Consider the following 13,271-nt stretch of genomic DNA (forward strand, 5'->3'; position numbering starts at 1 on the left):
TCAAGTAATATAACGATAGCAAAAGCGCGTGTTGAAATATATTCAAGCGGGTAAGGAACACAGTATGAAGTGGGCATGGTTCACATTTTCATGCCTTTCGTATATTAGCTTCTCGTCAACCTCCTCACCACGCCCATCAAAACTTTTCATAAGATTGTCCAAAACTGCAGCTGTTGATGGGGTTGCGGACGCTGCCCCTTTATTATCATAGCTTGTGAGTCATAGCGCACTGTGTACAGCCTTTGTGAAAAATAATGACAGTGTTAACGCACTGTGTACAGCCTTTGTGAAAAATAATGACAGTGATAAGGCACTATGTACAGCCTTTGTAAAAAAATGATGACAGTGACAATAATGCACTGTACAGCCTTTGTGAAAAACAATGACCGTGATAATGCACTATGTACAGCCTTTGTGAAAAACAATGACAGTGATAAGGCACTATGTACAGCCTTTGTAAAAAATGAGTGATAACGCACTGTGTACAGCCTTTGTGAAAAACAATGACAGTGATAATGCACTATGTACAGCCTTTGTGAAAAACAATGAGAGTGATAACGCAATATGTACAGCCTTTGTAAAAAATGATGACAGTGATAACGCACTGTGTACAGCCTTTCTGAAAAACAATGACAGTGATAATGCACTGTGTGCAGCCTTTTTGAAAAATAATGAGCGAAAGTGGTTTTCTTCGGCTGTTAGCCCTCTGATACCGCTTTGTAGCACCAATTAAGGTCCACAATTTTGGATAAGTGATGACTACCATCTATTTCAACTTGGAAGTGTCACAGCAACGCCCAGACGCAAGCAACTTGGCCTCTAAGTTTTTGATTGGAGCGACACATAAGAAGAGGCAACAGGTCTGCAAGTGTTGTAGCATAAAGTCTGTCTTTCACATTGTGGGCAAGCTGCCCTACCTTTCCGAGGACGAACAGGCAACGTTGAAGCATCAAGTTCGCTTTTTTTTTTCTCATTTTGGGCAAGTTGCTCTTAAGAACAGCCAACACACTGTATTTTTGCTTTTCTGATATATTGTGTCGTGTGGTTTCTGTACGCTTTTTATTTTCTGTGCATTACTTCTGTTAACCCGAGTCGTGACTCGGGACTTTATTGCTGTGTATACGTCACTTCTTCCTTCTTTATCAACTTTGTGCGCTGAGTTTTTGCCATAGATCCATATAGATTCTTACCCACTTGCCCAGTGCGTCATTCTTCACCAGCTTGTCGGCTACTGCCAACTCTAGCGATGTGTGCCTTGTCTGTGTTCTCACTCTATTTGTTAGAATTTATTTGTAAGTCTAGATGCATTTGTTGTCTACTTTGCATTTCTGTGCGATGTTCTTCTCATTTTGTGCTTTTTATATGCTCAGCCTCTACCTTGCCTTGGAATAAAAACATTGCGGGTACTCTGTCTCTTTGATTGATATATAGATTGACCGCTTGTTCCAAAAGAAAAGCGCGATGAATAAAGCCGTAGTGAATTATGATTACCTGCATATCTTTCTATTATAACTTAGTCGAAATAAAGATTACGTCATGACCTCAATTTGCACGCACAGTTTTGAGCTAAAACAAATAGGGAATCGCTAAATCAAAACGACAAACAATAGCATTGCTATTTGGGCGGAGAAAAGTGGTCTGAAATCATTAACTTTCGCCATAGCCAAACGTCGGTTGCGCACAGTAATCCAAAATTCGCGCCAGTGAAACCGAAACGGGAAGCGCAGGCCAGTTGCTCTCACCAACCACCAGGTGCGCTAGAGTCGATTGGGCCACCGGGGTCTATGGGAGTGTCCACTCTTTAACTTTTTTTTCTTTCTCTATGGTCTAGCTGCGGCACCAAATGCGTATTTATTTAAGATTTCCGACGCTGCTCGACGAGTGTCCCATTCTGATCTCGTCGAAAACATCCGAGCCGCCAACACAGGCACCAGCAACACAGGCACCGGCAACAGTCACCAACGCCACTCGCGTTCGGTGCGAACGCGGGCAAAACGCCGACGGCGTCGACAACAGTTCTGCGCGTTGCCGGTGCTGCTGTACGTCCAAGTTTATACAGATGATAAAACTACTATCCTTACTCCGTACAGCTGTCTACTAATTTGCTATCGCAATTGATGCTTCGCCTTTCGGGTGAAACTGCGACATTATTATTATTATTATTATTATTATTATTATTATTATTATTATTATTATTATTATTATTATTATTATTATTATTATTATTGCACCACTGCGCAGTATAGCGATCGGCCGAGCACTGTCATTGGTAGCTGCAGTTGTAGGCACGCAAATTTTTTGTTCAAAATAAGTTTTTGTAAATATTTTGCAACACTGATATGTATATATATATATATATATATAAAATCCACACACACACAACAATCCTGACGCGCCGCTCTCTCTGGATGTTCATGCACCGCTACTCACGTGATATTTCCTCCTTCCCCTCTACAACTGAGTGCACCACGCTCCAAATATTTAGTTTATTTGAATAGTTGCACTTATGTGAGCAACCCCTGAATCAATCACCGACACAAACAGGGGTTCAACGGCATTATAGGTAGCTTTCAGTTCGAAATGTTTATTATCCTTTGTAGCGTTAGTTTTTCATGTAAAGCGCCTTAGCGATCCCTGCAGCACTTTGATGGCTTCCTTAGCCTAACATGATTTTCCCCAGCACGAGAATCTTTTCGTCATGGATGCTGTGCGATGTCCCGTGCACACAAACAGTGTTTCATTCTGATCCAACTTAATTTTTTTATGATGCTACCGTTCTATACCACGATCTTCTGTGCAGAGCAGTTAACACAGTTAGAATTTGCTAACTACTGGGGATTTTCTTTATCTCACTCCTTTTAGTTATTTCTCGAATATGTTTGGCAAAACACCCGCACACAACATTCCTTAAATTTTTAATTCCGACCTGACTTGTACTTCTCTTGAAGAAATGGTTTTAAACACCATCTTTGCTGTCATTGTCACTTCACATTTCCCTTATAATGTCTTAAGCCACTCCTAAATAACCCACACTTCTTTCCCCTGTGTACATTACACAGCACCCTCAATACGACTATACCAACTGCAAAGTTCCGGCCCGATGCGACCATAAAGTTCTCCTGCACTCGGTATGGACGCTTGCTTTCCACGCAGCTTATGAAAACGTCTTTTCTTTGCGAGCTTATCGGTGAGCCTACACGTACTCCTAGCAGCTTGGCTGTAGAGGGAGATCAACGGTTTACACGGCCAACCACAAGCTTGTCACACTATAAGAACCAAAAGCCAAACGAGGAGCAGGATTTTTCCGCGCTGCATCGAAAATTATTGTGCGCACTCTTTCAAACATAGATTCGTTGGAACATTGACGTGACAAAATTACTACTCTTCATTTGCAAATAATAACAGCAATAATGACTTCCCCCCCTCTCCAAGTAAGTGTCGTCACAAATAAAATTACCGTTTTTTAAATGTTGTCATTAGGTTTACAATTGCTTCAGCATTTTCAGATCTCTGTCAAATTACTTTTCGTTTTCTTCTTTTTTTCTGCCTTCACAAGTACTCATCTATGCCAAAATAACTAAGAAACGTTGGAAAATACAGGGACGCATTCGTATGCGCCATCGGCACTAAATGATCCTTGCGCAAGAGATTTTATAAAGTAAGGTCCGTGTTGTGGAATATCTACTCACCGTGAAATAGGTGGCCATGGCTGCTTCCTGTAAAAAAAAAAATTGACAGAAATTTCGTGTGTGTCAGGCAACGTGCTACGCATTTGATGCCAAGATTACACTTGCGTTGTTATTAGAAGACCCGGTGGTATGTCATACGTCATCATTTGATGCAGGGCTCAAATTTCTCAACGTTTCTTCAAGTGCCAGCAAACTGAGGCCTTCTTTTCGTAAACACTTCGAAACCATGTTAAAAGTAATTGTGCCGCTCAACGTCGGAATTTCTATTGACTTAATTTTATTGCAATGTTTTTTTAAAACACAAGGCACTTTGTCGCCATGGCCTATAAGTTTTGCTCAAAGCGATCCACGACTGTAGTCATGGCACACCATCACGACTGAGAGTTTGTGTTATGATATCCGACTCGGACGTTTTGTTTATTTAGATAGATACTTTCACGCTGTCGCTTCGAAAAGGCAACACACAACATAGGATTAATGTGCACTGAACATTAGTCATGAAGAATAAAAATGATAGTTTTTGTGCACATGACTGTGTTGGTGGGATTGAGCAAGGTGCCTTTTGATCACTTTTGTGCCACTGGCCCCACCAACCTATTACGTAGGTGTCTACTGTCTAGTTATTCTCTACACTTTGTCTCGAGATTTCCAGAATTACATAATTGTGGGCGATTGTATATTAAAAGCGAGAAACAGGTTCCCTGTTTTTTGAGTGGAGTGATACATGCCGTAGTTCGAACAAGCACTCACCAGGTCGTTTGCAACGCACAGCTTCCGGATGACACAGCTCCTGTCCTGGCAGCCGAGAGCTTTCAACGTCCTATCAAATCTTCGGTTCGCCTGCACCGCATAACAAGCGTAGTATTACATGCGCGTACATATTTAAACAAAATGTTTGCACACACACACACACACACACACACACACACACACACACACACAGAGAGAGAGAGAGGGACAGCGAGAACTATTCTTTCTTCACCTATTTTTATCGTGCATTGGACATAAATACGCTACTAATTTATGTCATTTGCAGAGAGACATCATTCTGTCATGTTCTCCCTAGTGCTCAATTTCCTCAGTGTCTACTCCGTCCCATTACGCACGCTCTCTCACCGAAAGTTCAGCGCTGGTAATTAAACGTTATGGTACGGAGGCAGTGCAAACTACCACGTAAACACACTTTTAGATAGATAGATAGATAGATAGATAGATAGATAGATAGATAGATAGATAGATAGATAGATAGATAGATAGATAGATAGATAGATAGATAGATAGATAGATAGATAGATAGATAGATAGATAGATAGATAGATAGATAGATAGATAGATAGATAGATAGAGCTCTTGTTCTTACCCCTTGTGAGATGTGGAGTCCAATGCATTGGAGTTTATTTTTCAGCGGTTCGTCTTGTTTATCTGCGCAGCGGTAAATCAAGCACTGTGGTCAGGGACATAGAAAATCTAAACTTCTCAGAGCGCGTTTGATGCAGAGATACTTGAACGGGACGTAACAGGCGCCGATTTTACATATTCCCATTCTTGTGCCGGTCAATGGTGTCCATGTGCACCACGCGAAAATGACACGGTATATAAGGCCGCAAGTCAGCTTCGTTTCATTACAAGTCGTAAGTCATAAGAAAACAATAACTATAGAATGGAAAACTAGAGAAGAGTAGAGTTTGATTACAACATGGTCGCCTAGAATGGAAAACTAGAGAAGAGTAGAGTTTGATTACAACATGGTCGCCAGTATTTCCAGCATTTATTATTCTCAACGTCACGGGCACTACAAAAGTGGTTAACATTTACCTTTGAACGGCATGCATGTATACTCTTACTTCCGAAGGATTACTAAAGTAAACGTTCTTCCAAAATGGCTAACAAATTTCTTAGTAATGAAAATTAAAAAAAAAAACATAGAGATGCAAGGGAAAAACTAGGCACCCTGATCCGTATAGCATCTTTCCGCATTCGAGTCCATATACTATACATCCCCATCCCGTATACTCACCACAGAGCTCGAAATGGTGAGCAAAGCTCACAGCGGCGACCGTGGTGAGCAGAACACAGACAAGAAATGCCTTCATGGTAACTCTAGCTTTTCAGGATATGGCCACAACGGAATCAGAAAGCTCAAATGAAGATAGTAGTTTGGAGGGGCGATACGCGCCCACTTTTATACCGCTAATAACGTTGCTTTCGAGCTGGTGCAGACACACGTCGCACACACGAGAAATAATAAGGCTCCTTCGGCTCTATTGGTCAAGCATGGCGTCAGGCAATATTCACGCGTGTGATTCCCGACGGTTCCAACAACATTCTTCCGTTCTTACTGACGCATTCCGCGTATGAACCGGCCTGCGCCGCATCTGAGAACTACCGCTGCCGCACGTGAGATAACCAAGGACACCACGCATCGCTCGCCACCGAAGACGCACTACGTTTCCCACTGTCTGCAGTGTTGGTTGCGCAACGCCGTGAAATAAACATCGCGTAGTTCCTTGCTCTTTGCGCCGCTGGCCGAGTGGGGCTCTGGGTCCGTAGGCTGAGCGCTGCGATGTCATCGGTTACATTTATTTACTTTAATTAATGCATTTTCGCCGTTTCATCATGTTTCTTGGAAGCTAACTTCAAAGTGTCTTGACACACTACACGTGCAGCTGAAGGGTGCTACGCAATGTTTCTCGTGCGTCGCTGGCTTTCTTTCTTTCTTTCTTCTTTCTTTTTTCGCTATCAACGTGCGAAGGTCCATCTCTGCTTGCAAGGATCAAGGTCTCCGTGATACTGGACATGCGCTGCAGAGAAAGCAGCGCGATATTAGGATTTGCGTCTATTTAACTATTTATCGCTGAAATATTCTTGTGAGTACGGCAGCACTTTTACAGTTCACTGGGATGCGTGCTGCATACCATATTGTGTTTTCTTGTTCTTGACTATACGCACGCAGAAGATTACGGTAACGTGCTTCTATTCACAGAGCCGGCGTTCTTTTTTTTTAGCCCGTCATAATTTCGCTGCAGGAGTTCAATTAGTTTTTTTAAAGTTTAAATGTTTATTTAACATAAATAAGTTGTACAATTACAAAGTACGCACTTTTGGGAACCAATAAATGTGTTAAAGGGTCCATACTGATTGTTATCAAGGAAAAACGCTTCTATGGAAGCTGCTGTTTTATACATACGTAATTACATAAAACAAAAGCGGCCGCAGTAAGTAAAATAAGAAAATACAGCTGTAGAAAAAATTGTACACACAAGTTATAAATTTTCTGACAAGTTTTTTTTTTTTTTTTACATCGTCAAAAACATCTTCAGAGGGAAAGAAAACGTGAGGACGTGTGCATGCATGAGCGGTGCTAAGCGTTGTGAAGAAGTGATTAAGACTTAGAGATTGACTCCAACCAAATAAGGAAATTTACTAGCCCGACGTTTCGGAACCAATTCGGCTCCTTCTTCAGGGGGTATTCTTCGGAGGTGGCGGTGTGCCGCTTTTAAAAGGTCCGTCGTAACAAAGGAGAGGAAGGGGGAGAGAGCGTAAGGTGCGGAGACACTTGGCAGGGCACCTGTTCTAGACAAACAAAATAGGTGGTGGGGGTGGGGTGGGGGGGGGGGGACTTCGGCGTCGCTGGTCGGCTGGGTTGACCGTTGCTGGGCGCCCTTTAGTCGCGGGAATGCGTTGACGAGGGACAGGGGGGGGGGGGGTACGAGTTGTTTTGGTGTTGCTGACCTAACACCACAACAACCCGTCCCCCCCCCCCCCCCCCCTGTCCCTCGTCAACGCATTCCCGCGACTAAAGGGCGCCCAGCAACGGTCAACCCAGCCGACCAGCGACGCCGAAGTCCTCCCCCCCCCACCCCACCCCCCCACCCATTTTGTCTGTCTAGAACAGGTGCCCTGCCAAGTGTCTCCGCACCTTACGCTCTCTCCCCCTTCCTCTCCTTTGTTACGACGGACCTTTTAAAAGCGGCACACCGCCACCTCCGAAGAATACCCCCTGAAGAAGGAGCCGAATTGGTTCCGAAACGTCGGGCTAGTAAATTTCCTTATTTGGTTGGAGTCAATCTCTAAGTCTTAATCAATTTTCCCAACCAGACAGGTAATTCTGTCGAAATGTTTAGCTTAATGAAGAAGTGATTGCTTTAAATTTTAAGGAATGTGTGTATGCAATGTTCTTGGTAGAGTTCTGTTACAATTAAGCCTGTTCCAAACTGACGTGCCTGTAAACTGTAATGTAGTGTGACCGTAGTAAGTTGTTACCCTAGGTAGTAAAGAACGACAGCACGATGCGTTCCCGACAGTACCAAATGAGGGGCGTAGAGAGGCTGTTGCCAAGGCGAGCTTTTCATCAACTATTTGATGCATAATCGAGGCCATATCGTAAACGTTGAGGATGTTCAGAGTTTTAAATAAATATTCGCTCTTAATGCGCGCATTGTGGGGTGTTATAATGCGAAGAGACTTAAAAAAATAAATTATAGGGTTTTGCGTGCCAAAGCCACCATCTGATTATGAGGCCCGCCATAGTCAATTTGGACCACCTGGGGTTCGTTAACGTGCACCTAAATCTAAGTACACGGGTGTTTTCTGCATTTCGCTCCCATCGATATGCGGCCGCCAAAGCCGGGATTCGATCCCGCTACCTCGTGCTTAGCAGACCAACACCATAACCGCTAAGTGTAAACGTGGGTGACAAATGAGTTTTGTGTGTGTAACCCTCGCTTGCTATGCGGTAATTAGTGGGAGAGTGAACAAATTCGTAGTGCGGTTGATAATTATGTCGGGAGGGAAATAGTTTTTACATTTCGACAGCACGGGCAAGAGATATGAAGCCTAATTAACTACAGAGCGCACACAATGGTGGAATTTTAAATCGTTATGAATAATAACAATAAGAAATTTTCTCACCCTAGATTTTTTTTAGGATGGTTATTGTAACTGACGTCTGAATGGGTACTTGTTTTCTTCTTTTCGGAGTGAAATAAGATAAAAACGCTTTTTATTGGGTTAAGGTGAAGGGCATTCAATGTGCACCAACGGTGCTAAATTCCTAATTCGGAGTAATGCTTGTTCATTAGGTTTTATTCCACACTATCAGCAATTTTAAGGTTAGTATCGCTTGCACAGAATACTGGGATGGCACACAGAAGCTAGGAAGGCAAGTCATTCATACAGAGTAAAAAAGAAGGTTCACGTATAGAACGCTGGGGGATGTCGAGGTTAATAAGACTGCTGTTGGATTGAGAATATTCTAGTTGAGCAATCTGTACCCGTAATCTATTTAACTATGAATTAACGTCAAAGGTACTCCATTAATTCCGTAGCGAAGCAATTTATCTTTTAATATAAATTCATTTAGAGAATAAAAAGCTTTCGCAATGTCTATGACCAATCGCGCCACTGTCTATTGACTTTCTAATTAGGTCTGTAAGAACTCAGTTTGTGTGGAAATGCCTTTTCTAAAACCAAATTGGTGACGAGAAAGAATGTTGTGCTTGTCCACGTTGTTATTAAAGCGAATCTTTCTTTGCGTGCAGACCGTGGCTGCCAGTGCTGCTGCTGTCTCGTCGAATAGCTCACGCTCGTATTATTGGATGGGTGGATGGATGGATGGATGGATGGATGGATGGATGGATGGATGGATGGATGGATGGATGGATGGATGGATGGATGGATGGATGGATGGATGGATGGATGGATGGATGGATGGATGGATGGATGGATGGATGGATGGATAGATGGATGGATGGATGGATGGATGGATGGACGGACGGACGGATGGACGGACGGACGGACGGACGGACGGATGGACGGACGGACGGACGGACGGACGGTTGGACGGACGGACGGACGGACAGACGGATGGACGGACGGACGGACGGACGGACGGACGGACGGACGGACGGACGGACGGACGGACGGACGGACGGACGGACGGACGGATGGATGGATGGACGGACGGATGGACGGATGGATGGATGGATGGATGGATGGATGGATGGATGGATGGATGGATGGATGGATGGATGGATGGATGGATGGATGGACGGACGGACGGACGGACGGACGGACGGACGGACGGACGGACGGACGGACGGACGGATACTATGAACGTCCCCTTTGAAACAGGGTGGCGGGTTGCGCCACCAAGCTCTTGTTCTTATTTTGTCTAATGTCCTGCCTACCTATCTATTTTTCTAGCACACGAAGAATCCCCAGCATCAAACTTTCTGAAACACTATCTGGAGCTTTGTTTTTGTACACCTCCGTTATTTCTGGTCTCCATACTTTTCTGCCACCAAACCTCCAATGTTTACTTTCCCCTGCTATCCTTGAACCCGAGGGCTTCAAGGAGGCCGGAGAAGCCTAAACCGACAGCCCATCAATATGCCCCGTCGTTTCCCTTGCTTTACCGAATCAAACACATGCTTCTTCTTCCTTGGTGTACCAAGCTTAATAGCTACGCGTTCTAAAACATTCTGACCTCGCTTAGAAAAGTATAGAGAGCTTCCCTTTGAGCTATCAAAAAGTATTTCTTTCCTGATTTCAATTTCACCTCTTAGGTAGTTACTCATAGCAGGTTTATTTTCCATTGCCGTCACCCATGAGATTGTCTCAGCTTCTCTGACTTTGTGTTTGACGTTCTTTGTTGCCATATTTCTTACTATACCAGTCGCATACTTGCTGGTAAGCTTCGTAGCTCTTTTCCTCCACTGTGAGTCAATATTTTCTCTGTACAAATATCTGAACATTCTCGCAACTCATTTACCTTCTTTCACATTCCTCAGTCGTTCTTCGATATCAATTTTACTTTGAGCTTCCCTCACTTCAAAACTTTTCCAGCCCATATCATCCTGTGCAACTTCATTTGCAGTCTTTCCGTGAGCGCCTAATACAAGGCGTCCCACTGACTTTTGGTTGCCATCGAGTCCTGATTGTACACCTGACTTCAAGCAAACAACCTCATTTCCAAATATAAGTCCTGGAACCATTACACCTTTCCACATACACCGGAGCACCTCGTAGTATATTGTATCCCCATAGCGCTCTGCGTTCCATTATAGCCGCATTTCTCTTCCCCTTTGCTATTCTATTTGTATTCCTTCACCCGAGGTATTTCCTGGTCCCGTACTGATACCGTCTGTTAACTGTTTTCATTGAATGCCGTAAAGCCTTAGTTTCAATGCTGTATTCTCCCCCTTCCTGTTCACAGATATTATCCATGCGATGCATATCACCTTGCCTGTTAGCAAGCAACACAATGTCGTCTGTATAAAACAAACTAGGAATATGCTACTCTACTATCGTTCCCGCCTGTTTGTATGAGAGATTAAACGCGATATTGATTCCTTCTAGCGCCCTTTCTATCCTTACCATGTACACCATGAGCAACAGCGGGGATAAAGGGCACCCCTGTCTCAGTCCCTTGGTGATATCAACTACCACCTCGCTCCTCATCCCTTCCCATTCATTCCCTTCCCACTCAATGATGATGATGGTGACGATGACGACGACGTATTGATTGCGAGGCGTGCTTCCATGATGTGATTTTAATTTTAATTATACTTGTAACCTGAGCATACAGCAGGCATATCCTTTTTGCATTCTTTCTGTGCAGCTGAAGTACACCGCCGAGTTTTTGTACAAACTAATTTTATGCTAATTCTCTGTAATTATTCTTAGGTCATCTAAACGAATGTAAACTGGTTCAAAATTTGTTGATTCGGCGTTGAACTGGAACTGAATCGGTTCAACTATTCGCTGAACAGTGACGGAAAGTTTTTCTTCTATACATACACTCAGGTTAGAAGTTCACCTTCGAAAACTTCAATTTCAATTGTTTTGCTGCGCACAATCTTTTTCGTCGTTTTTCCCGTGGTACATCAAGTAAGTCTGCAAAAAAAATTCGGCAAGATAAATCTCACGATGACCGTCGATGGTAATGCGTTTAGCATCGAATCAATATAGTGACACAACGTCTTGGCACCGTCGAAAAGAATTATGTATGAGGCACGTGCGGGACTCCTCCTTCGCGCTGATGATGATGATGATGATGATGATAATTATGATGATGATTTACTGACATCCCCTTTGAAACGGGGCGGTGACAAATGGTCACCTAGCCTGCTTGATTTAATCAGGTATGCTATACATGTTTTTCATTCTATCATTTTGTATACCATCTCCTTAATCTTTTTTTTCTTCCTCAAAACTTCTCTATCCATATTTTGTACCGCTATCTATACCTGTAACAGATCCGGTCGTATCAATCTCTTCCCTGCTTTTTTTTCCACCAAAACTCTAAACGTCTCTTGCTTATCTCAACTGTTGACCGTTTGATGCTTCCGTCCACTTCAAATCCAAGCGCTTCTGGAAAGTGAAGGTTACCTACGCGTATCATTCGGTGAATACCTTCGCATTCTGTAAGGATGTGCGTAGTGGTCTCCAGATTTTCGCTGCCGCATACAGTATCTTGTTGCAAATATTTGCTCCAGTATGATTTTGTCCTCAGGCAACCAGCTCGAGCCTCAAATAGTAAGGCACTGCCCTTTGTGTTATTGCACAGATTTTTCCTTCTAAGTTCTTTTCTTCTCATTCTTGTAAATCTCCATGGTGCATTTCGCTTCCATTCTTTGCATCCAATTCACTATCTCTGTTTCTCTCACTTTCTTTCTGATGGCTCCTGGTTGTCTATTTGCAGTTTAAATTTCCCTGTACTTGGTTGCCAACTGTTTTTGACCTCTTCCTCCATTCTGTGTCCACGCTTTACAGGTACAGATACTTGTGCACTTTTTTTTTTCAAAACTAGCTTTGCTCTGCGCTTCTCTGACTTCAAAAGAGGCCCAACCCAAGTCACCCTGCACTGGCTCGTTTGTGGTTTTACCGTGGGCACCCAAAGCCAACCAGCCTACCGATCTTTGGTTAACTTCCAACCCCGACAAGATATCCAATTTATGCACAGAATGGCATTTGCGAACGTTAGCGCTGGCACACTCATTTCCTGATTCCACTGGAACGGTGTTGTTCCACTCGGCTGCGGGACGGAGGCACCATCTGGGAGGGATGGCTCATACTACTTCACCCGGAGCAGTGTACGGTAGAGGGGGGAAGCCGGCCGGCGCATGCTGGTCGTTGGCCGCTGCTGTAGAAGGCAATGGGGCAGTAGAGTTACTGCATATGCTACCATAGGTAACTCTATAAGAAAAATAGGGGGGGGGGGGGGGGGCGGGGCACGCGGAGCGCCTCGATGAGGCGGAAGAGATGGGCAACGGAGGAGATTGCCTCTTTGAGATGACTCCAAAGAAATGGCACAGAAAGCCAGCTTGCCTCTTTCAACCCCTATAACGCTGGTTGCGTTCAAAGGTGCGCTACATTGCAGAGCTCCTCGTTCGGGGGATCCTTGAGCCAGATAAGGAGGTGCGCGTGAACAATGCCTCGTAAGTTTCGGTGTATATAGATTCCAACAGGGCACGTTGGATGTGCTGCATTTTATTTAGGTATTTTGCTGAAGAACCGTAGCACCGAAATTGGACGGTAGCTTTTTTTTTTTTTCCTGTGCTTGTCCTTTGACTTGGAAAG

General features: G+C 43.8%; 1 protein-coding gene across 5 annotated transcripts in view; it reads right to left on the reverse strand.

The window, feature by feature from the left end:
- Nucleotides 1–13,271, reverse strand: part of LOC119437300 (antimicrobial peptide microplusin-like) — a 167,858-nt gene that overhangs the window by 120,311 nt on the left and 34,276 nt on the right. The window contains exons 1-4 of one of the 5 annotated variants that reach the window (XM_049659994.1): nucleotides 5,707–5,814; nucleotides 5,050–5,111; nucleotides 4,440–4,529; nucleotides 3,690–3,716 (exon numbers count right to left, since the gene is read on the reverse strand). The exons of 1 other annotated variant lie outside the window; for it this stretch is intronic. In XM_049659994.1, coding sequence (XP_049515951.1) covers nucleotides 3,690–3,716; nucleotides 4,440–4,529; nucleotides 5,050–5,111; nucleotides 5,707–5,782 — 255 coding nt within the window. In that variant the 5' untranslated portion in view covers nucleotides 5,783–5,814. Of the gene's footprint in view, nucleotides 1–3,689; nucleotides 3,717–4,439; nucleotides 4,530–5,049; nucleotides 5,112–5,706; nucleotides 5,819–13,271 lie in introns of those variants that run through there. 3 more of the 5 variants (XR_007464773.1, XM_049659995.1, XM_049659993.1) reach the window with 3 other exon arrangements.

The sequence above is a fragment of the Dermacentor silvarum genome, chromosome 1, assembly GCF_013339745.2.
Source record: "Dermacentor silvarum isolate Dsil-2018 chromosome 1, BIME_Dsil_1.4, whole genome shotgun sequence".
In the NCBI taxonomy this organism is placed as follows: domain Eukaryota; kingdom Metazoa; phylum Arthropoda; class Arachnida; order Ixodida; family Ixodidae; genus Dermacentor; species Dermacentor silvarum.